General features: G+C 38.0%; 1 protein-coding gene across 1 annotated transcript in view; it reads left to right on the top strand.

The window, feature by feature from the left end:
* Positions 1 to 4,160: 4,160 nt before the first annotated feature.
* Positions 4,161 to 26,392, top strand: part of LOC131068041 (indole-3-glycerol phosphate synthase, chloroplastic) — a 123,570-nt gene continuing 101,338 nt past the window's right edge. The window contains exons 1-2 of the mRNA XM_058003247.2: positions 4,161 to 4,487; positions 4,587 to 4,694. Of these exons, the coding sequence (XP_057859230.2) occupies positions 4,320 to 4,487; positions 4,587 to 4,694 (276 nt within the window). The 5' untranslated portion in view covers positions 4,161 to 4,319. The remainder of the gene's footprint in view (positions 4,488 to 4,586; positions 4,695 to 26,392) is intronic.

Here is a 26,392-nt window from a genome sequence, read left to right as displayed (position 1 = left end):
TTAAAGATTTTTTGAAAAAATAATTACTTTTACTTATCTAGATAACAAACTACCAAATCATCTATAAACTACAAAATTCTTATTCCAAATATCAAGGAAACTTATTTCTAAATTCATAACTAAAGTTGGATCATAAATTTAATTTCACTTTATAAATTTAAAATCACTTTAAAGTGAAAGTTAGCAAATAAAATTTTCAAAATTTATGGAGAATCTTCCTCTAACTTGCTATGATTACATGGATGTTTTCCTTTCATTATTTTTATCTTTGAAATAAAAATATAAAATATATTAGTAAAATTAACACATATCAAACTTTGAATTATTAATATCAAATTATTTTTATGGGGATTATAATTTAAAATGTATACAATAATGTCCTCACCTAATATTAGCCATGCCTCCATTTTCACTTTGAAAAACTAAATATTTTAAATTTATAAATAAAATAAATATTTAGATTTTATAATATATATATCATAATCACGCTCCAATGCTATGACTTTTTTATTGTGATAGTCCTAAAAATGACTGCACAAAATTTTTCATGTTTGAGTCAAAATATTGGTTATTTTGGATTTATTTTGCCCACTGTCAAAGTTCAAGGTCTAGGGTTTAGGGTTTATGAATTTCTAATTAAGTCTTGTAAAAGAAAAACCCTAAGCCTGTTATATTCCGTCATTACCTTTTTCCACTTAAGCCAAGGGTTGGTTATCGTTGGTGGGGCCATTGTATTTCCTAAACATTAAGTTGTTTTTGGTCGGCCCCTTTATATTTTTCCTAAGTCTAAAATTTTAAATACTTCGGGCAGTGGATAAAGGTAGAACAGATCCTACAGTTTGCGCAGCCTCGCGGATGAAAGTGCAAGGAAGATAAGGACCGCGGCATCACGAGATGATGTCACGTGTCCTTGACGGAGAAGGGTAAGCCGGTGGTTTGACTATTCAAAATCCTCATATTATCGGTTCTCAAGAGGTAAAGACTAGATTACTAATGGTTCCATCAATTTGCACGTGTTTCAAATGGATGGTGGTGTTATAATTTGGGTGAAAAGGTGCTTGACTTTTAATTTCCAAAGGTTGGCGGGCATTGTGGTTGCACGGTAAAGTGTGAACAGATCTAACGACTCTCATAACCTCGGGAAGGAAGATGCAAGAAGTTTAAGGACCGCGACATCATGAGATGATGCCATGTGTCCCAGGCTGACCAAGAAGACCGATGGTGGGGTTGCTGACAGTGTTAGGTTAGGAGATGATATGGCACTGCTACGTCACATGTTTAATGGGTCCACAAGCCGCGATGGAAGGTCAATGCCAGATTGACCATTAGTGATCGTTTGATTTTCCAGGCTGGGCAAGATCTACAACAGAGTTTCAAACTGATTTTTAAAAGGTAATCAAAGGTAATATTTGTCACTCATGCAGGAAAGTTAGAACAAACAAAATGTAGGCTTGTCGACATGGAACAAGATAGCGACAAGTTGGGACACTTGGATGTTGACTCATTCCTGAGGGACTAGTTTGAAGATTTCTACTGAGTTAGGATTGATTAAACAAGCAAGGATGATGTCTCAGAGGCATGAAAGGATTGGATAGCTTGTGAATTAGAGATGGGAGATCACGGGTTTCTCTGAGAAATCAGAGGTTGCTTGTTGTCAGGGATTCTGACGCAAAATTTGTACATCAAGGAAGAATAAAATCAGAACAAAATCGTTCACAAAAGATGAACCTTAGCAGGATGTAGTGGATTTGATAGGCATGATTTCTAGAATCCATAGCTGGCAGGTTGAGTTGAAAGCACCAAAATGATGATTTTTCATGTGAATGAGCATCACCAGATGAAGTGTTTTTTATTATAAATACAATGGGGTGGTGACTTAATTGGTAGAAGAGAAAAGAAGCCTTTTCATTTTTTGAGAGCAGTTCTTTCCTCAGCAAGGAAGATGATGTTTGAGCAGGATTGTGCATGGAGTTGTTGTGTTCTCTGTGATACTAGATGTGTGTTTTTTCTTCTGTGTGAGTGTGTTTATTGTCAGAGGGGTTGTGAAAGTGAGAAGGATTTCCAGAGGGGGCATGAAAGCCTTTTCTTATAGACAAAGGCCATGCATGACACAACCTCTGCTTCTACTCTGCCACTGGATGGCAGGGGGTTCGAAGGAGCCCGTAGAGGAATGAAAGAAGGATTTGTTTGGGTGGGGAGTGGAAGCTAGTCATCTCTGTGACTGCATGGAAGCTGCGACCTCTCCCCAACATATTATGTTTCCCCTTAAGCTCCTCCTTCTACTTTCTCTGATCTTGGGCATGAAGGCTAAAGCTCCTCCTCTAGTTTAAATGCGACTTTTCTTCTTGCCTGGATCCAATATCCCTTCCAAGAAGGGAAACGCTCTGTTGAATAGAACGTAACATGAAGGCATCAGGGTGATAATGGCATGACTCAAGTAGTTTTGCTTCTACCAATTTTCAATTGAAAATTTTGATTCACAAGCGCCAGTGCATGGATATAGAATATTTTTGTAACAACATATGGCCTTTTGGGCCTAATTGTTGAGAGTAAATATGTTGTTGACATGTGTCTCTTGGCCTGAAGCTTGTTGCTCCCTTTTCTTCTATAAAAAGGGAAATCAAGGCCATTTAACGAGTTCAAATTTGGGGAGTCTCTAGAGGGTTTGAAGATTCTAGTTCCTTTAGGGTTTCCTTGTCTGGTTCCAGTAGAGAGTCTAGGTGAAGTAAGGAAGCTGTAAAGTCATTTACAGAGCAAATCAAAAGCATTTAGTGTCAAGCTTTGTGCTAGTTCTTGAAGGAGTTATATGTAAATTTTATTCTGTGACAAAAGTAGTAATTTTATTCAATAGAAATAAAATTCGGATCTATTTCTCTCCGGTGTATAATTCTATCATCTTTCAAATGAATAGAATCAAGGGTTTTTTCATTTGTTGCATTGTTATGATGTATGCAATTTTTCATTTCATGCCTCGTCCTAAGGGGTCGATTAAATACTTGAGTGGGATTACAGAGTGATAGGGCTTATGTAGGGATTTAGATAAGTAGTTTAAGTTGGGATTGCAAATGAGATATATTGTAAGGCAATATTATCTTAGATCTTATACTATTAGATAAAATTCTGTCATGTTTTCAGTTTACATTTTGTATCTTCAGGTGCCCAATGGAGTAAGGCACTGATCACTGCTTGTAATTGTCTTTAAATACCAGTCTTGTTTCAATTTCACTGATGAATCGCTATAATTTGTTGATTATCAGAATACCTTTCATTTCATGTCTGTTATTGTTTATCTTACCCATCTCATGCTCCGGTTAGGTTGAGGATCACTGAAGGATTTGCCATCCTTTAGTATTCTTCCTGTTGTTGAGCCGGCTTATGAGATCATCTGCTTTGTTTTAGTGAATCTTTGAGTGTGGTGCAAAGATCAAAAAATTCACTAAAGGGATTACCCTCCCGAGTTTTGCAGAGCCCGAAGCGTAGAAGGATTTGCAGAATCCTTGTCAGTTGGTCCAATCCTCGTGATAATTTCCACAATTGAAGTTGGCTGCTTCATAGAAATTGGATTGAGTGTATTGGTGACTTTCAAAGCATAAAACCCAATTTGGGCACCAAGATATTGAATGGAGCAAAGGAAAAAATTACATCATGAGAGGCAACCAAACAACTACCAATATGCATAAATTAAACAATAGCCTTAACATCCTAGAAAATTAACAAATCGTAGTTCATATAAAAATCTATCTAAAATAAAAGCAAATAACATATATACTTATCTCTACCTCTCTATCTCTTTATGATAGTGCCACATATCTCTATTTATCCTTCTACCTCTCCCTCTATATTTACCCCTCTCTCTCTCTCTCTACCTTTATCTCTCCCTCTACATCTTTCTCTCTATCTATCAATCCTCTTATCTCTATCTCTCCTTCTACCTCTCTCTATCTATTTCTCTCTCTTCCTCTCCTCGTCTATCTTCATCTTTACTTTTATGTACTTCAAACTAATGACAGAAACATGATGCTTTGCGTCTCTTATTAGTATATTTTTCTCCTTATAATTTTTCTTTAAAACTAATCTATATTCTTTTATCATTATATCTTTAAACTAATCTAAATCATTAGAACAATAAATGTGTCTCTTCTATTTGAAAAAACGTGCTGTGTTGTATCCATTATGATCGATCTTATGTCAGATTAAAGACTTCTTAAACTAATTTTGTTCTACCAAATCGCAGATTTTCAGCTCCTCAACTCAGCTTGCAAGAATGCAGTAGACTCTTGGATAGAGTGAGGGATTTGTAAGAAGGCAAAATATTAATAATGGGAAGTCTTGCATGGGGGGTTTCATTCTCAGCCCTTATAAGCCCACAGAAGGACCGTTGTAGGCCATTTTCAATAAATCACCATCATCTTTTGAGATACAGAAGATTCATGTGGAACACCAGTGCCACCAACAGACATTCCACTTTCGTCTGCAGTGCACAACAGGTATAATAAGATGCATTGTGTTTTCCTTGTCAGTTCACTGGATTATGCATTGTGTTGGGGTGCTTTTTTTAATTATTGTTCATAGTGGGCTTTGTCCAGGTGGTTGGCATTAGAAGGTATCCTCCTCACAGTGGGGATGAAGGAAGTTCTGCTCCTTCTAATATATTGGAGGAGATTGTTTGGAATAAGGGTTCAGAGGTTGCACAGGCAAGCTTCTACATCAACGCTTTTTTTTTTCTCAAATTTTAGTTTTATTTAGTGGGAACTTTTTTCTTGCACTGCTAACTGGTAACCTCCGTCATTTATAGTTGGATGCAATAATTTCTCTTTTTCAACACATATCATGTGTCTTGGCTATTTTAACCCAGGCATCCTCTACTGCTCCCTTACTTCTTCTCTAGTTCTAGCAATTAGCACATGAAAGCCCCTATGATATATGGATTTAGTTCATTCCCTTTGGCAAATATTTAGATTATTTGGCTACCCATTGAACTTGAATTTTTCATTGCTTTTGTTTTCAAAAGATTTAAAAAAGACTGATCCATTAAGTTTCTATGATACTCAGGGTTTAAATTATTAATTTATTTCCCCTCTCGTGAAATATAAAAAAGAAAACAGAAGCTACAGAGTTTTCCTCAATGATTTAAATTGTCCAGAAGATCCTGCAATTTTTTTTTCTGGCAGATACAAAAAATGCGTATGGGATTCCTTACATTCAACAGAATAAGATGTTCCAATGGACTGCAACACAGTGTATCTATGCTTCCAGAGGATTGTAACAGCTAAAACTTCCAGAACCTTGGCATTATAACTATAAGGCCGATTATATGCAGTCCATAAATACAGTATAGTCTGGACATAAATTTCAAAATTACTCCAAACTAGCTAGTTTGGCTCTCATTTGACTAATACAAACAACTTTTACTTGTTCTTGGAACATAGCCCATATGTACAAACATCAAAACATAAAAAGACTAAATAGCTGCGTAAACCATGACCGGGGTATAGTTCTGAATCCTGAGATCTCGACCAGAGCCCAACATAACATATTAAGAGAGTTTTTATTCCCTTCGCCTAACTCACCTGTGGATATGTCTAACCCTTCAAAGGATGGAAAAAGCATCATTGTGGATATCTTTGCTCTCTTGCAATATGGTTCATTCAAATGCCAGAGTTATATACCTACACTAATGTAGGTGTGCTGTGTACATTCTGGCTGATTCTCTCAAGCAATGTAAATTATAATCTCCAGACTCTGTTGCTTGGTTCTTACAATCAATGAAGATCGTATTCTCCGGACTCAGTAGCAGACAACTAGCTCCATCTGGTAGAAGCTTGATATTTTCTAGCTTCAAAGACCATCATGTATGTGCCCCACTTTGGGCAAAATATGGATATCAATATCTTGAATGACTTTTTTGAACCCAATTGAGGCTCTCCCACTATATTATTCAAATATTCAAATGAATCCACTGCAAAAGAAAGTCACAGGTTGCTGATGAGGAGATGCTGCTACTACTTTGGTTGTCTGGTTTGGCATTTGAAATGGAGAATCAGATTGAAAATAGTGAATCGGATCAATGTGGATGCCAGATTGAAAGTGGAGAACTGGATCAGTGTAGCTGCTGAAGTGCCTTATATTGGTTGTTTTTTGTCACCCCAGATGGTTTATGTTCTCGCCACTCCACAAATGATTCAATAATTATCCCCTCTATATAGCTTCATTCATCATTTCAAAGTCCACATTTAGCTGATTTATGGTCATCTCATTAGAAAGAAGCTAGGGGTAAAATGATCTTTCCACTCTATTTTGCTTCATTAAAATCAAGGTCTAACAGAGTGCATAAGGCAGAAGCTGCTGCCATTTCGGGAAAAAATCTGGCCTCTGACATTGCAACCATATAATTTAAATGGAATAGTTGATGTCCCAGCCATAACTCAAAGTAGTTGATCTCATTGTTGATCAGGTGGGTTGAATGGAAAGCTGTCATTTTCATGTCACATGGTCGAATTGACATCTTAAAATTTAAATTCAGATTACAACCTCAACATGATCCTCTTCTTAGATTGCAAGTGATGTGAATGAGAATCCTCACCTGCTTCCTTATTTTCATACATCGGCGATGCTCTTGCTTTTGCAATCACTGCTTTCAACTGCACTAAAATGGAGTTTTTAATTGCACTCTTACCAGCCCAAACATAGTTTAAATGCGAATCTCCCTACAGCATCTTGGAAATGTATAAGTACCGAAAGTCTATTTAACAAATTCTTAAGTCATCGAAGCAGTCTTTAAAAAGAGATCAAATAAATCCCCTGCTTGACCCATTTTAAAAACCCACTTGCAGTCCAATTTTAAGCCACAAATTTTTATCTAGTTATAAAAAGATTCTTGATGGAGGAAAGCCATAACAAACAAGAGAGATTCCAACTTCACTTATTTGGCATTCATTTGGATGAATTGCAGAAATCAGGTAGTCATTTAGAGAAATTAGCATAGATCTCTCACCTTAGTAGCCTCTGCCTGTATCTTCTCTTCCCTTTTCAAGTGTTCATCTTGTTGCACCAGTAGTAGCTATTCTCAGAACTGCAGATTGATAGTGCAATGGATATTCAATGAAATAATTATTCTGTCCATTTCCATTTGTATTAATCCAGATTTGAAAATCTCCTGGCACTTTCCAATTCATCTCACACTTGCTAAATTGTATGTAGTAACACAGTCTAAATACATAGATAGTAAACCCAGAAGAAGACTGTAGTAAGTAGTCTAAATACACAGAAAGTAACCCAGAAACAATTATGATATCAGATGTATATATTTTGTCTTTTTGAAATACATACAAACAATACAAGAAACTTATGCTACTCACCCACACTAATTTCTCTGCGTGATCCTTGCTGCTACCTGGTACTGCTGAAGACCTCAGAATGACCTCGTTGTTGCCTTGGTCCACTGAATACCCCGGAATAACCTTCATGCTGCTCTATACTGCCTGCCGAATATCTGAAATGGTTTCTCTCCTTACGAGAACCTGAAAAAGTTTGGGGATTTTGTCTCAAGCAACAAGCTGCTGTAGCAGCATCCGATTTCTGTAAACAGAATGAAGTTTTTGTGTTTTTAATAATAACTGATGCCTTTCCTCTTCCCAGCACTACCTATATAATCTTCAACTCATGCGATCCACATATTATGGTAATTAATCCTATGTTCAATGCTAACAAACTGACAAACACTCTCCCAAAATTTAGGCAGATAACTCACTTCTTGAATCCTTTTTTAATTGAAGCTGATTCCTATTTATCTGAAGATAAGTAATAGAATAATTGCAGCATTCCTTATCTAATTGACACAACTTAAACCAACTGACTGTAATGTCCCTATTTTTATGCCATCTTGTTTTGTGAGCGTTTTCTAGTTTTCAGGGTTTTCCTTAAGTTCCCAGGTGTGTGGGAAGTCTTCCAATGTTGTTGGAGAGCTCGGGTTATAGTTTCTTGGATTTTGACAGCTGTGTATTTGTCAATTGGTGACAATGCTCTTTGTAGCGTTTTGTTTTATTTTGAATCTTTTTGGGATTTTTTGGGTTTGTTCTCCTCAATCCTTAGAGAACACTACTATTTAATAATTTATAGTATGTGCTTGTTTGACACCGATATTTCTGGGTTTTTCTGGGTTTGTTATCTTCTTAGTGATTTATAGTAAGTGCTTGTGTCAGCATCAGTGATCATATTTCAACATCAGTTATGTTCCGACATGATCAACTTTCTATTTCAAGTTTCTCTTAGGTGATGGATATTATATTAATATTTTCTCTAAAGTAATAAAGTGACATTTAATTATTCACTTTAGTGTCAAAAATTTAAATATTGAAGTGTTATGTATTGACCCTCAAAGTTCGATGCCTAGATGATGGGGGGGGAGACTTAAGTTGTTTTAAGATAATATTGGAGCTTTTTGAGGGAAAATAAAATATTTGAATTTTAAAGTGCCTTGATTTCCCTCCAAACCCTATAAATTGGGGGTTTGGCTCTCATTTCATTGATTCAGAGTTTGCAAACATATATATATGCTATCAGAATGAGCATTTGGGTTGTTCCAGGTATTGTTGAGGACGAAAATCCTCTTCATCTTGCTGGTTTTGGTGGTGAGAGACCCACCCTAGCTGGTCAAGTGTTTTCACATAGGAAACACAGAGGATTTAATTGCTGTTTTTCTTGGAGTTGGGGTTTAAAAAATGATGAGAATCTTTAGGGTTTTTTGGTGGATGATTTGGGGTATCTGTGGTAATGCTTTGTTGAGTTGTGGCATCCCACCCTAGCTGGTCACGTGTTTTCACACAGGAAACACAGAGGATTTAATTGCTGTTTTTCTTGGATTTGGGGTTTAAAAAATGATGAGAACCTTTAGGGTTTTTTGGTGGATGATTTAGGGTATCTGTGGTAATGCTTTGTTGAGTTGTGGCATTGATTCTAGGGAGCTTTTTGATGCTTTTCACAGTGCAGATCAGACTGGGTTGATTCTCTTCATTATGCAAGTCAAACTCACTAAAATGCTCATGAAGTGTTGAAACTAAGTAGCTTTGGTAAGATAAATGATTGAATGAGAGACTTAATTTATCTCTCATTCAATCATCTACCTTATCGATGTAACTACAAGCTAATGGTAGACTTCATGATTGAATGAATAAACTTGTTTTAATCATCTTTATATGCATTCCACAATCCAAACATCGGATTGCACAATTCGATACTTGGACATCATTACCAAATGTAATCGATCGTGCTATGACCATATTTCATATGCTGTGATTGCAATAGAACAGATCGGATTTATGATAACTATCATAGTTATCATATGATAGCATCGATTGATGTTATCATATGATAACTATAAATAGTTATCGTATTAATCTCATCATACCGATTTGTTATCAGTTGTTAATATTAATAGCATTTGACGTGAACCGATTTGTTATCAGTTGTTAATATTAATAGCATTTGACGTGAACCGATTTGTTATCGGTTGTTAAACATTAAATGGCATTTGACGTGACCCGATGGTTATCGGTAAACACTTTAAATGAAACGATGCTTGTGCACCACATGTCCGGTCAAGGCATGCCTTGATCGGTGGGCATCACATATAAGTAGATGCTGTGTGAAATGCTGTAGGCAATATAGAAATTAATTAATGTCATCTACAGCAATCTGAAATATAAGAAGCAACAGTCAATAACTGTAAAAGAATATCAAAACTCCTACAACTTAGATTTGAACATAAGTTTGAATAACATTTACATGGTATTAGAGCCACGCTGATCGAACCTAAGGCATTCAAATTTTAGAAGTTCAAATCGAAGATATAAACATCACATTTTCCATGGCTAATGCTATCAGATTTGAGGATAGACTTGAAGGAGGCGATAATTTCTTAGCATGGAAATTCAGAATTAAGATGATTCTAAAAGAGAATAAAGTTGAATCATTTGTAAGAGTTGAATCTAAAGAACCAGAGAATGAACTTGACAAATCGACATTGATTGAGGGAAATGAAAAAGCCATGAAGATCATAGTCAATGGAGTGAGAAATCACATTATGCCAATAATAACAAAGCATGACACTGCCTACCATATGTTCAAAGCACTCGAACGTGTATTCGAGATAAACAACAAAAGTAGAACCCTGACTCTAAAAAGGGAAATAAATCATATAAGTATGAACAAAGGAGAGTCAATCAATGCATACTTTATGCGGATATCAGCCCTAAGGGATGAACTGGCAATGCTTGGATATGAGATCCAAAGCAAAAAGCTAACGCTCATTGCTCTAGATGGGTTGCCTAGTACATGGGAAACATTCGTCCAAGGCATTAGTGCAAGGGCTAAATATCCGAAATTTGATAGGCTAAGAGCAGATTGTCTTCAAGAGGAGTCAAGGTTAAATAAGAAGGGGATCAAGCAAAAGAACATAGATGAAGATCTCCATGTTCTAAATACCAACTCCAACAAGAAAAGCAAGAAGAAACATTTCAAGAAGAGAAAGAACCGACATGAGAAAAGGTCATTTAAGAAAGACAACTCTCACATTCAGTGTTTTAGGTCTGATCAATATGGACACTATGCAGCAAAATGTCCGGATAGAATCAAACAACAAGCTACATTTGCAAAAGTGAAAAGGGAAGAATATGACTCCGAGAAGCATGTATTCTACTCTGCCCTCTCTAGCCAAGTATCCAATAAATCTAACACCTGGATCATTGACAGTGGGTCTTCAAGATACATCACTGGGTATAGAGAATTATTGGATTCCATGTTAGAAGAAATTGATGAAGAAGTAACCATTGGTGATGACTCTGCACATCCAGTGAAAGGCGTTGGTACCTGCACCATTAAGCTGAAGACATGCATGTCTCTCCAACTCATTGGAGTTCTATTCGTTCTTGGCATCAAGAGGAACTTAATCTCCGTATCTGCACTTGAAGATGATGGGTACATAATAACCTTCATGAATGGTAAAGTTCTAGTATGGCCACAACACTCTTCCATCAAGAAGGCTATAACCCTAGGGCATAGAAAAGGCTATTTGTATGATTTATGTACTGAATCTAACCTATCCCTACCTCATGAGATTGCAGATTCTAATGAAATTTGGCATAGAAGATTAGGTCATTTAAACTTTCGTGCTTTATGTTCAATGGAAAAATTAGTAATTGGGGTGCCTAAGTTAAAACAATACCATTCTGGTACATGTAAGGGGTGTGCCCTAGGCAAAAATACTAAGAGTTCCTTTCAAAATAGTTCTAGGAAAACAAGCAATGTTTTAGAACTAGTTCACTCTGACCTATGTGGGCCAATGTCTGTACCATAATTAGGAGGGTTCCTTTATTATGTAATGTTCATTGATGACTTCTCTAGGAAGACCTGGATCTACTTTCTTAAACGTAAAGAATCTGAAGAGATCCTCAAGAGATTTAAGGAATTCAAATCTCTCTCTGAAAACTCTTCCGAAAAGAAAATAAAAATCCTAAGGACTCATAATGGGAGGGAATATACCTAACATTTTTAGGGAATTTTGTAAAGAAGCTGGGATTAAGAGGGAGTTCACTGTCCCTTACAATCCCCAACAAAATGGGGTTGCTGAGAGGAAAAATAGAACCATTGTAGAAGCAGCCAAAGCCATGCTTCTTGATCAAAACTTAGAAACTCATCTTTGGGCAGAAGCCTCCAACACTGTTGTATACATACAAAATAGATGTCCTCACTCCCACATTGAAGATAAAACTCCTGAAGAAGTTTTCATAGGGATAAAGCCCGATATCACTCACTTTAGGATATTTGGATGCCTTGTCTACTTTCATATACCTAAAGAGAAAAGAACAAAACTAGAACCCTCTGGAAGAAAAGGAATCTTTGTTGGATATAGTGAAACCTCTAAAGCCTACAAAATATTTGTGCCTGGACATAGCAATATTGAACTTAGTAGAAATGTAATATTTGAAGAAGACATAGCCTTCAAAAGGGCTAAATACTCTATTGAGTCAGAAATCTATGCTCCATCTTCAGACCTAGAAGAGGATCCCACTCCCGAGATTCAGAGGGAGTGTTCAGAAGAAAATGAAGTACAAATTCCTCCCCAAGAAATCCCTAAGAAAAGACCTCTATGGGTTCACAAAACAATGGAAGATGCAAGGGACTTTGCAGCTCCTTCAAGGACTTTTAGAGAAAGTAAGAGGCCCCGAAGATTCACTAGCTATGTAGTCCTAATGAATGATCTCTCCAAATCAGAACCCTCTAGTGTACCAGAAGCTCTTAAACATCAAGTTTGGAAAGATGCCATGTCGGAAGAATATAAATCCATCCTAAACAATGATGTGTGGGAAATTGTTCCTAGGCCAAAAGGGAAATCCATTTCTCATCCAAGTGGCTATTCAAAATCAAACATGCTGCAGATGGTAGCATAGAGAAACAAAAAGCCAGATTTGTTGCCCGGGGGTTTTCACAGAAAGAAGGAATAGACTATGATGAGACATTTGCTCTAGTTGCTAGATACACCTCTGTCATAAGTTCGACTCATAACAGTACTGGCCATTGCAGGAGCCAAAGGTTGGAAAGTCCATCAGATGGATGTGAAAACTGCTTTCTTGAATGGTAAAATTGAGGAGGAAGTCTACTTAGAACAACCAGAAGGGTTTGAGATCCACAGTGCAGAGACACATGTGTGCAGATTAAAGAAAGCCCTATATGGTCTAAAACAGGCTCCCAGGGCCTGGTATGAAAGAATTGACAGCTATCTCCTGGGATTGGGATTCTCAAAGAATGATGTAGATCCAAATCTTTACTTCAAGAAAGTCAAAGGTGATATGCTGATATTGATCTTATATGTTGATGATCTTCTGATTACAGGAGAAGATCGCTTTATTGGTCAATGTAAGAAAGACCTTGAAAAAGAGTTTGATATGAAGGATTTAGGCCTTCTACATAACTTTCTTGGATTGGAAGTTTGGCAAAACTCTGACAGTATTATACTTAATCAAGGAAAATACACCTTAGACATATTGAAGAGATTTGGTATGATGAATTGCAAACCCATGACTTCTCCTATGGAAACTAATCTTCACAAGTTGAAGGAGGCAGCAACAGATTCCCCATTGGTAGATCCTACTCTCTATAGACAGATGATTGGATCATTAATGTACCTGGTCAATACTAGACCTGATATCTGTTATTCAGTAAATGCCTTGAGTCAGTTCATGTGTGAAGCTAAGGAGATTCATCTCATGGCTGTAAAACATATCATGAGATACCTTCAAGGCACTCTTAACTATGGACTCAAGTATGAGAATATTGGTTTGGATCTTCATGGGTTCACTAATTCAGACTGGGCTGGAAGTGTGACTGACAGGAAAAGCACCTCAGGGTGCTGCTTTAGCTTGGGTTCAACCATGATATCTTGGATTAGCAGGAAACAATCTTCAGTAGTTCAGAGTTCTACAGAGGTCGAATATATCGCAGCTTCCATGGCTGCACGAGAAGCTGTATGTCTACGGAAACTACTTGTAGGATTATTCGGAGAACCACTGAAGCCTACTATTATTCATTGTGATAATCAGAGTTGTATAAAACTCTCTGCGAACCTTGTATTTCATGATAGATCCAAACACATAGAGATTCCTTATCACTATGTGAGAGATATGGTGGATAGGAATGTGATTTAGTTGCAGTATATTAGTACAGGAGACTAGACAACAGACATACTGACCAAGCCTCTATCCAAAGTGAAAGTTGAACACTTCAGGAAAGGTTTTGGTATGATTGAGTTATAATTAGTTTTGTAATCTGTACTAATATATGAGATGTTTAATGTGTAAACTTCTTTTGTTGTGTTATGACTTTATGGGCTCCACCCCCTGTGTACATTTCTAAAAGGTGACGATCTTTTAGACAATGAACACTTGTATTAAACATTATAAGGTGACGATCTTGTAATGTTGATATCATGCTGACTTGATATCATTTTGACTCATGGATGTGCCATGATATGTTGTGGTAGACATTATGTGACGTAATGTCAGTGCACATACCATAACCTGGATATATAAGGGAATTCAACATTCTCAAGTATTTTATATCCAAGGTGTTACGTGTTATGCGATACTGATATCACGAGATGATGTGATATATTCCTGTGTCGCTTATTATGTGATACATCATGTCACAAGTATATGTGATATGATCCTTTGTATTACGAGGTCATGTAATACATTCTATTATGAGTAATGTGATGTTTATTGCAATGTTTACATAGGTCTCCAGTTATCTTCCCTAGCTAAGAGGGAGTGTTGAAACTAAGTAGCTTCGGTAAGATAAATGATTGAATGAGAGACTTCATTTATCTCTCATTCAATCATCTACCTTATCGATGTAACTACAAGCTAATGGTAGACTTCATGATTGAATGAATAAACTTGTTTTAATCATCTTTATATGCATTCCACAATCCAAACATCGGATTGCACAATTCGATACTTGGACATCATTACCAAATGTAATCGATCGTGCTATGACCATATTTCATATGCTATGATTGCAATAGAACAGATCGGATTTATGATAACTATCATAGTTATCATATGATAGCATCGATTGATGTTATCATATGATAACTATAAATAGTTATCGTATTAATCTCATCATACCGATTTGTTATCGGTTGTTAATATTAATAGCATTTGACGTGAACCGATTTGTTATCGGTTGTTAAACATTAAATGGCATTCGACGTGACCCGATGGTTATCGGTAAACACTTTAAATGAAACGATGCTTGTGCACCGATCAAGACATGTCTTGATCGGGCATGTCAAGAGACATGTCCAGTCAAGGCATGCCTTGATCGGTGGGCATCACATATAAGTAGATGCCGTGTGAAATGCTGTAGGCAATATAGAAATTAATTAATCTCATCTACAGCAATCTGAAATATAAGAAGCAACAGTCAATAACTGTAAAAGAATATCAAACCTCCTACAACTTAGATTTGAACATAAGTTTGAATAACATTTACATGAAGGTCTAGGGTTTGATGAACTTTTTGTGGGTACTGTTTAAAAATCATCCAAGGAGTTAGGCAATCAAGTTTAATGTGTTTTATCAAGGGGTTTGACAGATATTGATTTTTCATAGTGAATCGCCCCATGAGCAGGCTGTACAAGCACCGAAAGGAGCATGTGGGAACCCTTTTAGTATTCAGGGCTGAATGATAGTGGCTATAAATCATTCCTTCTGTGGCGTCTAGGTGGCATCCCTTGCAGATTTGGTGCCAAGAAATGAGTCCTTTTGGTTTTTATTTCTAGCCACCCCTGTTCCATTAGTGCCCAGCTTGCTGTTGCAGGTTATTCTGAGCAGGTTTCAGACCTGTAGAGGGTGATTTCATGCCATTGGAGTGAAGAATAATTGGTCTGAGCATTCTTGAACTGTTGGGTTTGGTGTGTGGAGGTTTAATAACCTTATTGCTGCCTTGGAGACCTTACAAATGAACCATAGAAGACTGATATAGCAGAGCTGATGACTGTCCACTTTCCAGAATTGCTGCAATAGGTCTGAATAGTTGTAATAACTTGCATTTTCAAGGTATTTTTGCTAGTATTGTTGATTGATGTATGAACTTTTCAAGTTGCAATGGATAATTGAGAAAATTTCCCTTTGAAGAGCTATGTAATCAGCATATTGCATGAGCAATTGAATAAATATCAAATCAGAAAATTGCATCAGCAGGGAACCTTTGTTTGCATTATCAAATGATATAGCAATTGCTACAGCAGTGACCTATCATATCTCATGTTGATTGTTGCTAAGCTGGTTGGTAAAACATAAACCCCCCCCCAAAAAAAGAGGTGTATATTACATTTACTAATGAAAAGACTAACAAAATCTAACAGCTGACAGGATCCAGTCAACCTCAATCCATGTCTACTACCAACAACTCAGTGTTTGTGGGTAAAATAGCGAACATTACATTGTCCTTCCCATTCACCATAAATCCAACACACCTCTCAATAAATCGTGACTTAAATGCTCTCTACTTATCTTCTAAAGTCCATTAAAATTTTTGACTCCAACTCTAGGTAATTATTATTATTATTTCTTTGATCAGTAAAAGGCCGAAGCCGCAAAGATTTTATATTATCAGAACAAGGTTTATAAAAAAAAGGAGCAGAGAGGCCGAGCAGAGCTCTAGGCCAACTGCCAGTCCTTGAAAATGGCAATTGCAAACAAAATTGCCTTATAAACAGCAACCCTAATCTCCAAACCTATCTATCCATATTAAAACAACTTTTGCAACCAAGAACATCAGTAAGCCGGATCACAAAATGCCCCCTTTATGGGGTTCGAGATAGCAGGCCTAATGGCAAACATAACAGGATAGAGACATAGATGAGCATTCGAAACATGTAAAGAGCACCTTAAACACCGACAGGTGCCTTTCCCTAGTCGCTAGCAGCAGGAGTGAATGAAGGACCAGCAATGTCCGTGCCTGAGCCAAGTTGTGTATTGACCAAAGTAGCAGGAAGATTCTAATTTTCCTCGCCCATCTATTCTGGTTCGGTCTCACTAGAGTTTTCACTGCCCAAGCCATCCAAGCATTCATCATACTTATAGTTATACTGATAGACCCAATCCTCCTCTTCATTCACAGCATCACCCACAACATCCCTCAATAAGCCATTAGGGGTAAAGGCCATCAGCCTCTTAAGAAAGTCCAGACTCCTCCAAATAATAGGCTTCCTAATGTCGAATGACTCTTCATCCCAAATTGTGAGAATTGGAAGCCTAGGGACTGCCTTTCCAGCATGCATGACAACAAAATTATGCATAGGATAAGGAATCGTGAGATTCCTTTCCACATTATGCAGAATTCTATCAAGATTCCCCAAGAAGGAATTATTGAAAACCCGACGACATAGCTCCCCAGCCACAACTTTCCGCTCATCAACCATCAAAACAGTAGCGAGAAACACTGCAGGAATGTTAGTGTTAATTCTATATCTATGATCGGCTCGGATAAACTTGCCACCCAAGATTTTCTTGACTACATGAATGAAGAGCTTGTGGGAATGATTGAGCACCTCGCCTAGTCGCTTATTAGTCATAGGGCCCAAGAAGGACATTTGTCTTTTATCTGCGATGAATCTTATAGGCGAATCCATGGAAACCAGGAACAAGAAAAGGGAGCAGAAATGGGAAGAGAGATCAAAGCGATAAATGAATCTCATTCTTGCCGAGGACGTTTATTTATGGCAAAAGCTTCCTGACAATCCTAACAACTCAAAGAGATGGATCATAAAAGCTCCATTATGGCCGCATGTGGATAGGACTACTCGTCCTTTCAGCTGGTTGAGGTGGCCAATAATAACCAACTCCAAGTACTGTCCATAAGATTTCCTTTTGATCTCACATTATCCAGGCTGTCGGTCTTGCTGCCAAAATATTGATTAAAAAATGTTCCCATTAATGAGCTAATGTGGCAAACATCATGAAGACTCTGTGGCATCTCAATCCAAATTAGAGTCAACATAGGGATACATCAAGACATCGACTGCTAGCTACCAACCAAGTGAATTTTCAACACCCCCCATCATCGGTTATGCATATTGCCTTGCGGGATAAAGATAACAATCTCAAAATGATCGCCAAATGATTAATATGCAACCACCTCCCATGTTGCCTCTTAGGAACTCGTGGTCAACCACAGCAAAGTTCACCCGTGCCTCCATCTAGACTATGTTTCAATACCATACTTCAACTCCATCCCATTCACCGTCTTGTCCAAATAGTGTTGAGACATGGACTAGCTAGGACTCGAACCTAGGACCTTCCATACGCTGCTGGAGTGCTCTACCGCTGAGCTACTGGCCCCTCTTGGACCAGTCCATCGTCGGTCCAGGTGTGGCTTATTCCAACACCAATACCTCCCCTTAAGCCACACCTCGCGTGTGCTTGGGGCTCCTAGCATGAACCTGGCTCTAATACCATGTTGAGACATGGACTAGCTAGGACTTGAACCTAGGACCTTCCATACGCTGCTGGAGTGCTCTACAACTGAGCTATTGGCCCCTCTTGGACCAGTACATCGTCGGTCCGGGTGTGGCTTATTCCAACACCAACAAATAGTACTATCTTGCTAACTTGAGTTACTCTAATAGGCCTATTTTGCCAAAGATAAGTCCATCAGCTGCCATGTTTGCCAATTTATGCGCAGCTACATTTCCTTCTCGAAAAATATGATTGATGCTAAAATCTTCAAATAATTCTAAAATCTCTAGCGCCCTATCCAACAAAGATCTCAGTCTCCAATTAGGAGTTGCTGTAATGTCCCCTACTAGGAGGCTGCCAATTCCTGTAACTTAATAAAAGTTCGATCTGATCTGATCGATGATCATGTCACTAGATGCTTTTGACTCCTTTCCTGTATATCTCTCAATGTGAGGGAGAGGTCACACCTCTTCATTATGGATGCCCTTTGGCAAGAGACACACCCTTTCACCATTAGCACCCTTTGAAAGAGTGCAACTCTTCATTACTTCTGCCCTTTGAAAGGGACGCAACCTTTCACAATCAGATCTGCACTTCTTATTTAAATCAGATTTGCACTTCTGATTCCCATATTATCCCCTTCTCAAAATGAGGTTCTCTTCTCCCTTTTATATCCCATGTTTGAGGGAGTCACAACTTTTCCTTCCATGTCTTTTGACCATCAATTAACTTAATTAAATTTTAATTATATTTAATTATATTAATTTAATTTTAATTTTATTCTTTTCTATTTTAATATTATTATTATTTATTATTAAATTCTATTCCAAAGTGGGGACATTACAGTCCACCCCACTCAAGATTACTTGTCCTCAAGCAATGATCATGGAATGTTCAAAATGATTCCCAATATGAAATGGCTTTCAAAACACTCATAGAATAAACATGCTGCTACTTTTTTTGTAAAAACCCTAGTTCTTGCCCTAAATCACCATTTTATGTAAAACTACAAATGGAACAAGATGCGTACCTGATTGAGATCCTGCAATAGGTTAGGAAACCATTGGAACTAATAATATAAATCTCTAAAGAAAGATAATTAAGCATAAATTAACTTAACCAAGGTCTGGTCCAACTCGCTATAGGATCTCAATCATAAGAAAGTGGGAGTAAGAAGAATGAGGAGGTGTCCAAGAGACCCTCTACCCTAGGCCCAAGAGTGGAGTGAAAGCCAGAGCCCTCTTGGCCTCAAACTACCATGAGGTGGGCTACCTAGTGAGGTATCCTATCACCGTTCCCCTTCATCACTTCCATCCTTATCCCCTTGTTAATAATCAATTATGATAGTTTTTGGTTTGATACAATAAGGTGGCCTGAATGTCCTTCCCCTCTAAGTCCAAGAGTGGTGGACTCCGTCTTACACCCCCTTGGCCTCATGGGACCATTGGTCAACTACCATGAGGTGGGCTACCTAGAGGAGGACCTCATCACCGTTCTCCCTCTTTGTACTTCCTTATATTACTACCATGGCAGCTCGCTCAACATATGCATCATAGGGTATTCTTCATACAAATGATAATATGAATTGCATATACATTTCATAATTATGTAATTTTAAGACAAGTTTTCTCTCATCCCTGTCTCGCATCACTTCTTAAATGGTTTGCACAATATCATAGATATCACTTAATGTTAAGAACTTATGATTAGAAGCATGACACACAACTATGACCTCAAATACAATGTTCCTAAATAAATATGTCTATAGTAATCATAGACACTCATGGAGCAAACAAACACATTAGATATGAATCAAACACGGAGCATGCACTTGAAAACACGAAGCATACACATGGATATCTGCAAACACGGATACATGTGAATGCACATATTGTTAGATCTTTTTCCTTAACTAGGATGATTCATTGATTCATCTTTAGATTCTTTACCCTACAGGATGGCAGGATCATTGCTTTGATACCACTGTAATGTCCCCTACTAGGAGGCTGCCAATTCCTGTAACTTAATAATAGTTTTGATCTGATCTGATCTGATCTGTTCGATGATCATGTCACTAGATGCTTTTGACTCCTTTCCTTTATATCTCTCAATGTGAGGGAGAGGTCAATGTTGATGATATAGCTTCGGTCGGACTCCTACAGGCCGACTCAGCAAGAACAAATGTGTGATTGGCCTACCGGCCTTACACATCTGATGAACCGATAAACTTATATTAATCTATTAATATCCTTATTAGATCATATGTGCATTATCGGGTTTGATGTTTAAATGTGCATTATCGGGTTGTTAATAAGTATGATTATCAAAGGGGCCGACTTTTGGCAAAAGACTGCCACCCCTTAATGGAAATTCACGTTGCATCATTTGAGGAGGTGCCTCATATTGAAGGGAGCCGACTTCTCTTGTGATTTCATTGGGCTAGATATATAGGAGTTCGGATCTCCTCTCTTTGAGATAATAGAAAAATAATAACAGTTCGGTATCCTTCTGCAGATCGACAATCATCCTTCAGTAGACTGTATTTCTTCATCTGCAGATCGACAATCATCCTTCAGTAGACTGTATTTCTTCATCTGCAGATCAGGCATTAAATTCATATCAGGTTGAAGATTATAGAACATTCCTTGACAGGCTGAATATGCCACAGCAGTTCATGAACCATCAAAGGAGATTGATATCACATAGCAGATCTATAGATTGAGAAGAGATGTGCTCGGGGGTGACGATATCAGTTTATCGTCTATGGTTGGGAGGGCTACTATGATTCATTGCCAGTGGTTGAACGAGCACCTAATTATCATGTCTGATTGCTTACATCTCTGATCATCAAAACTCAACAGTCACACCTCTTCATTATGGATGCCCTTGGCAAGAGACACACCCTTTCACCATTAGCACCCTTTGAAAGAGTGCAACTCTTCATTACCTCTACCTTTTGAAAGGGACGCAACCTTTCACAATCAAATCTGCACTTCTTATTTAAATCAGATTTGCACTTCTGATTCCCAAATTATCCCCTTCTCAAAATGAGGTTCTCTTCTCCCTTTTATATCCCATGTTTGAGGGAGTCACAACTTTTCCTTCCATGTCTTTTGACCATTCATTAACTTAATTAAATTTTAATTATATTATTTTATATTTTAATTTTAATTTTATTTTTATTCTTTTTTATTTTAATATTATTATTATTTATTATTAAATTCTATTCCAAAGTGGGGACATTACAGTTGGTTTGGTCCTAAGTGCATTGACCACTATTACTAAATCACCCTCAATTTCAATCCTCTCGATCTCCAAGTCTTTGCATAACAAAAGACCCTCTTTCAAAGCCTTGAATTCAGCTATATTGTTGGTATCCTCTGACAATGGGATTGCAAATCTAGCAACTACTGAGCTGTCCCATAGATGCACTATTCCTCCAGCCCTTGATAACCTCGGATTGCCACGTGAAGCCCCATCAAAGTTTAGTTTGAACCACCCAACCTGAGGGGGTTTCCAGGAACAGGATTGTCTTTTTTTTAAAACTAAAAACCCCCACTCTTACCGAAGAAGGGTGGGATCTTCAGACCACACCAGCCCTTCCTAATGCAATTGTCCCATTCCGTGAAGCAAAGTCCTTTAGCCAAGTGAGTAGAGTTTCTGCTATTAACAACCTCCACAATGGCTGTCTCAATTTTATTTAGTAGCAACTCTCTATCCATAGCCTATTCTTGGAATATCCTCCAATTCCTTTCTTTCCATAATTCCCATAATAAAAGTGATGGGTTACAAATCCAAAGATTTCCAAAGAGATCCTTCTTGCCTCCTTGAGGCCAACATTTGAAAAGACTCAATATATCACTAGGAAGGGTTGTTACCCAACCTAATGTAGCACACAACCATCTCTAGCATGCTTGTGAATATGGACAATTAAGCAATAAGCGATCAACTGATTCTTCTGCATTTCTGCATAAGACACACCTTGAAGGTCCTTTAAATCCTATTTTCTTGAACCATTCTGTTGTAATTATTTTTCCTTGGGAGTGCAGCTCAGGCAAAAACTCCAGCTTTGGGCAAGCACCTGTTTGCTCCAGCAAAGATCTATCGGAAGTTTTGTCTTTTGTATTTGTATCTTTTGCATGATGATCCTATACCCCTCCTTTGTATTACGTTACCTTGTTTTTGATTCAGTCCAGACCAATCTATCCTGCCCAAGCTTGAATATTACCAATCTTTCATTTAAAATCTGTTTGAGTTGGCCCACATCTTGTGCTGGCAAAGGACAGCCTGCAAATTTTTTTCATTTCCAACCTACTGAGGGATGATTCTCATCCACCTTTACATAATCTCTAACTCTGTCACCCCACACTTGTTTGAAATGATCTTTAATCCTCCTAGTGTCCATGCAGTTATCAATGGCTGGATAGCCCTCCCAAGATTCCTCCCAAAATAGGGCTGATCTACCATCTAAAATATCCCAAGAGATATGCTCCCATATGACTGATTTGTAGCTCAAGATGAAGTTCCATACCCTAGAACCCTTTGGAGGGTTGGGAGTTCGTAGAATTCCACATGCTTCTTTGTTTTCCAAATATTTATTTTAAAGAATCCTTACCTATTTTAAGTGGGGTTCTTTATACATCCTCTAGACTAATTTGGCTCCAAGAGTCTTGTTCTGCCACAATTGATTTCTTATTCCGGCACCCCCTAGTTCTTTGGGTCTACAAATTTTATCCCAAGAGATCCTTACCATTTTCTTCTTTTCCTCAATACCCTGGCAGAAGAAATTCCTCATCAACTGCGCCAGTTTTGAATTCACCCCTACAATAAGATTGAGACAAGAGAGCAGATACACAGATAAAACAGATATGACTGATTTCAGCATGACTAATCTTCCTGCCCAAGATAACCATTTTCCTTTCCATGAGGTTAACCTCTTTTCCATTTTTTCTCTCAGAGGGTCCCAAAGCTTTGAAGTGCGTAATCCTTTGTTTAATGGTGGTCCCAAGTATATACAAGGCAATTTGTTTGCTCTTTATCCCAAAGTAGTAAGAATTTCAGCCTCTTTTCTAGGTTCCACATAGAAAAAGAAAACCTCAGATTTGTTTTGATTGATCTCTTGCCCGGATGCCAATGCATATTGTCTAAGAAATTTCCTGAATTGTTGTGTTTCCCTTTTCTTTCTTGCCCTTAATAACATTGTATCATCAACAAATTGCTGATGGGTGATCGCAGGTAGTCCACTCGTGATTTTTATTCCTTCAATTAACCCCACCTCCTTTGCCTTCCTAAAAGTCCTACCCAAAGCTTCAACCATAATGATAAATAGGAAGGGGGAAAAGGGATCACCTTGTCTCAATCCTCGTGAGATTTCAAAAAATCCTTCTGGAGAGCCATTAATAATAACAGAGCATTTTGGGCGGGAGATGCAATAGAAGATCCAATTCACCCACTGCTTGTAGAATCCAAAAGCCTCTAAACACTCGCACAAGAATCTCCAGTCCACCTTATCATAGGCCTTTTTTATGTCCAACTTGATTAGCATACTTGGAAGTTTGTTGTTTTGAATTGAATGTATTGCCTCTTGGGCAATCATCACGCCATCTAGGATGGATCTCCTTTGTAATGTCCTTAACTGGGATTCCCCAAATTAAGCCCACTGTGCTGTTAATCCAGTTCAATAGTTCATTAATTAATAACTCAAGTTTATTTTACATATAACTGAAACAGTAACAGTAATAACAGATTCAAGTTGTATTGTATATCTATGTCTCATAATCTTGTATCTAAATTAATTGAAAAATAGATATGTCACAGATTGTTATGGTAATTGCAATTTAAGGGTCTATAAACCCTGAAGGATTTACTAAGATATAACTTAAGCAAAGTAGAAGAGATAAAGAAATAACTGATATGTTGAGGTGGGATCTTGCAGACAAGTTAGGGTATATAGATTTGGGTATATAGATTTATAAGATTTATGACAGATTCTAAAATCCTATTATTTGTATAGCATGAACCTATTCTCAAGAACCTAAACATAGGAACAGATTGTGGAGTAGGATAGCTAAGTGTGGTGCCCCAGAAGCCCTCTACCCTCGGCTCAAGGGCGGCTTAACCCTCTTGACCTCAAGTGGCCCATGCCATCAATGAGGTGGCCTACCTAGTGTGGCACCCTATCACTGTTCTCCTCCACTTGCTATATCTATCCCACAATCTGGGGTTACAAATTGTGTCAGTATGACAGAAGATGTGTGATTTATAGCAAGGTGCCCAGGAAGCCCCTCCTTTACAGGCCCAAAGGCAGCATCCCTTATGCCCCTTTGGCTTCATGGGACTCTCTGGTCCTAAATCATGAAGTGGCGTGCCTTTAAAAGTGACCCAACACTGTTCTCCTTACTGCAAATCACTACCTTGAGTCATACTTACTTATGAAGTGTTCACCAAGATTGAATATGTCAACCTGCATGGGATTTCCAGACTCCAAGTATATTCACAAACTAGATATGCGAGGATATGTATAATTCAAATGCAGTGATGTTATGCGTATCTTATTGTGTAGAACTAGTTGTAATAGAATTACAGAATTTACACGTATTTGTGCAAGTTCGCATACCAGATACTCCGTCCTTTAAGTCTGTCTGTGTGCCTCTCTTTTCACACACCTTCCTTATCTGTATTCCTTCCGCCACCAAGAACAAAGATGTTACTTAATGACAGTTCTAATCTGAACTGATTGATGGTGATGTTACTGGATGCTTTAATTTCTTTCCTTTATATCTTTCAATGTGAGGGAGAGGTCACACCTCTTCATCATGTATGCCCTTTGGCAAGAGACACACCCTTTCACCATTAGCACTCTTTGAAAGAGTGCAACTCTTAATTATTTCTGCCCTTTGAAAGGGACACAACCTTTTACAATCAGATCTGGACTTTTTATTTAAGTCAGTTCTGCACTTTTGATTCCCCAAAATTATTCCCTCTCAAATGAGTCTCTCTTCTCCTTTTTATATCTCATATGTGGGAGAGTCACAACTTATCCTTTCATGCCTTTTGTCCATTCATTAACTTAATTAAATTTTTTAATTATGTTCTTTTATATTTTCATTTTAATTTTATTTTTTATTAGTGTTCCATGGGCATTGGGGATAGGGGGACCAAGGGCCTAAGTTTGGGGACGACGGGGGGTGGCGGGGTGGTGATGCTGATATAGTTATACATATACATATAGTACTTGAAAAACTAGTTTTGAAAAGATGTATGACAGTATTACAGTATAAGAATTACATTTCAAATGAGACTATAGGAAATTTGAAATACTAAATCTAAATACCAAGATTTCTAAGTTGTGTTGTTATATGGAGCCTAATCAGATTCGGAGGTTAGATTTTCCCTACTTCTATCGGCGCGGTTTCCCCCTTTATTTTTCAACGGGGGTTTGGGGGCAGCGCCCCTTGTGTGTCCCTTGTCGCGATACAGGGTGGGGTCGAGGGGCAGCGCCCCGCGAGGCCAACAATACTTTTATTATTTTCTAAAGGTGTCGGGTGTTATTATTGGCCCACGTCCAATTAGAGTTTACCCCTTAACCCCCAAAAAAGTCATTTTTTAAAATTTTATTTAATTTTAAACATTGCATATACGTGGGGGCGATAGGAGACGTTTGGGCATCTCCCTGTCCCTTGAGAGACGTCTGCACGTCTCTCAGAGACGCCCAAACGTCTCCCAAGGAGACATGGCCTCCATGTCTCTTTGGGAGACGCAGAGACATCTCCCCATCTCCGGCGGCGCTTGGGTGGCGGTGGCAGGACGACGGGGGACGTCGCGTCCCCGTCCCCCCGTCCTAGAGACGTCCCCATCTCGGAGACGCAGCCAAAAAGGGGGGGGGACGCGTCACCGTGGAGCACTATTTTTTATTCTTTTAAATTTTACTTTTATGATTAATATTTAGCATTAAATTCTATTTCAAAGTGGGGACATTACATCCTTGGAACAAAACCTGTCTGTTCTTTCGAGATGATATGAGAAAGGATGAGTTTTAGTCTATTAGCCATTGTCTTTACCATTATCGTATAAATCATGCTGCATAATGGTATAGGTCTAAATTCATCCAAACTAGAGGCATTCTCTTTCTTGGGGATGAGAGCTATTAAGGTATTGTTGATCTCTCTTAAGAATCTTCCTGAATTCTGTGCTGCCTCGAAGGCCTCTACTAAATCATTTCCCAAAATATGCCAACATTTTTGAAAGAAACCAGCAAGGAAACTATCTGGGCCTGGTGTCTTAACTGGATGTAGCTGATCTAGAGTTGCTTTAATTTCCTCATTAGTGAACCTCCCAGTCGTCATTCTGTTCTGATCCTCCTTACTATTCTTGGC

Source organism: Cryptomeria japonica, chromosome 6, assembly GCF_030272615.1.
Source record: "Cryptomeria japonica chromosome 6, Sugi_1.0, whole genome shotgun sequence".
Taxonomy (NCBI): Eukaryota; Viridiplantae; Streptophyta; class Pinopsida; order Cupressales; family Cupressaceae; genus Cryptomeria; species Cryptomeria japonica.
This window is presented reverse-complemented; position numbering and strand designations above follow the sequence as displayed.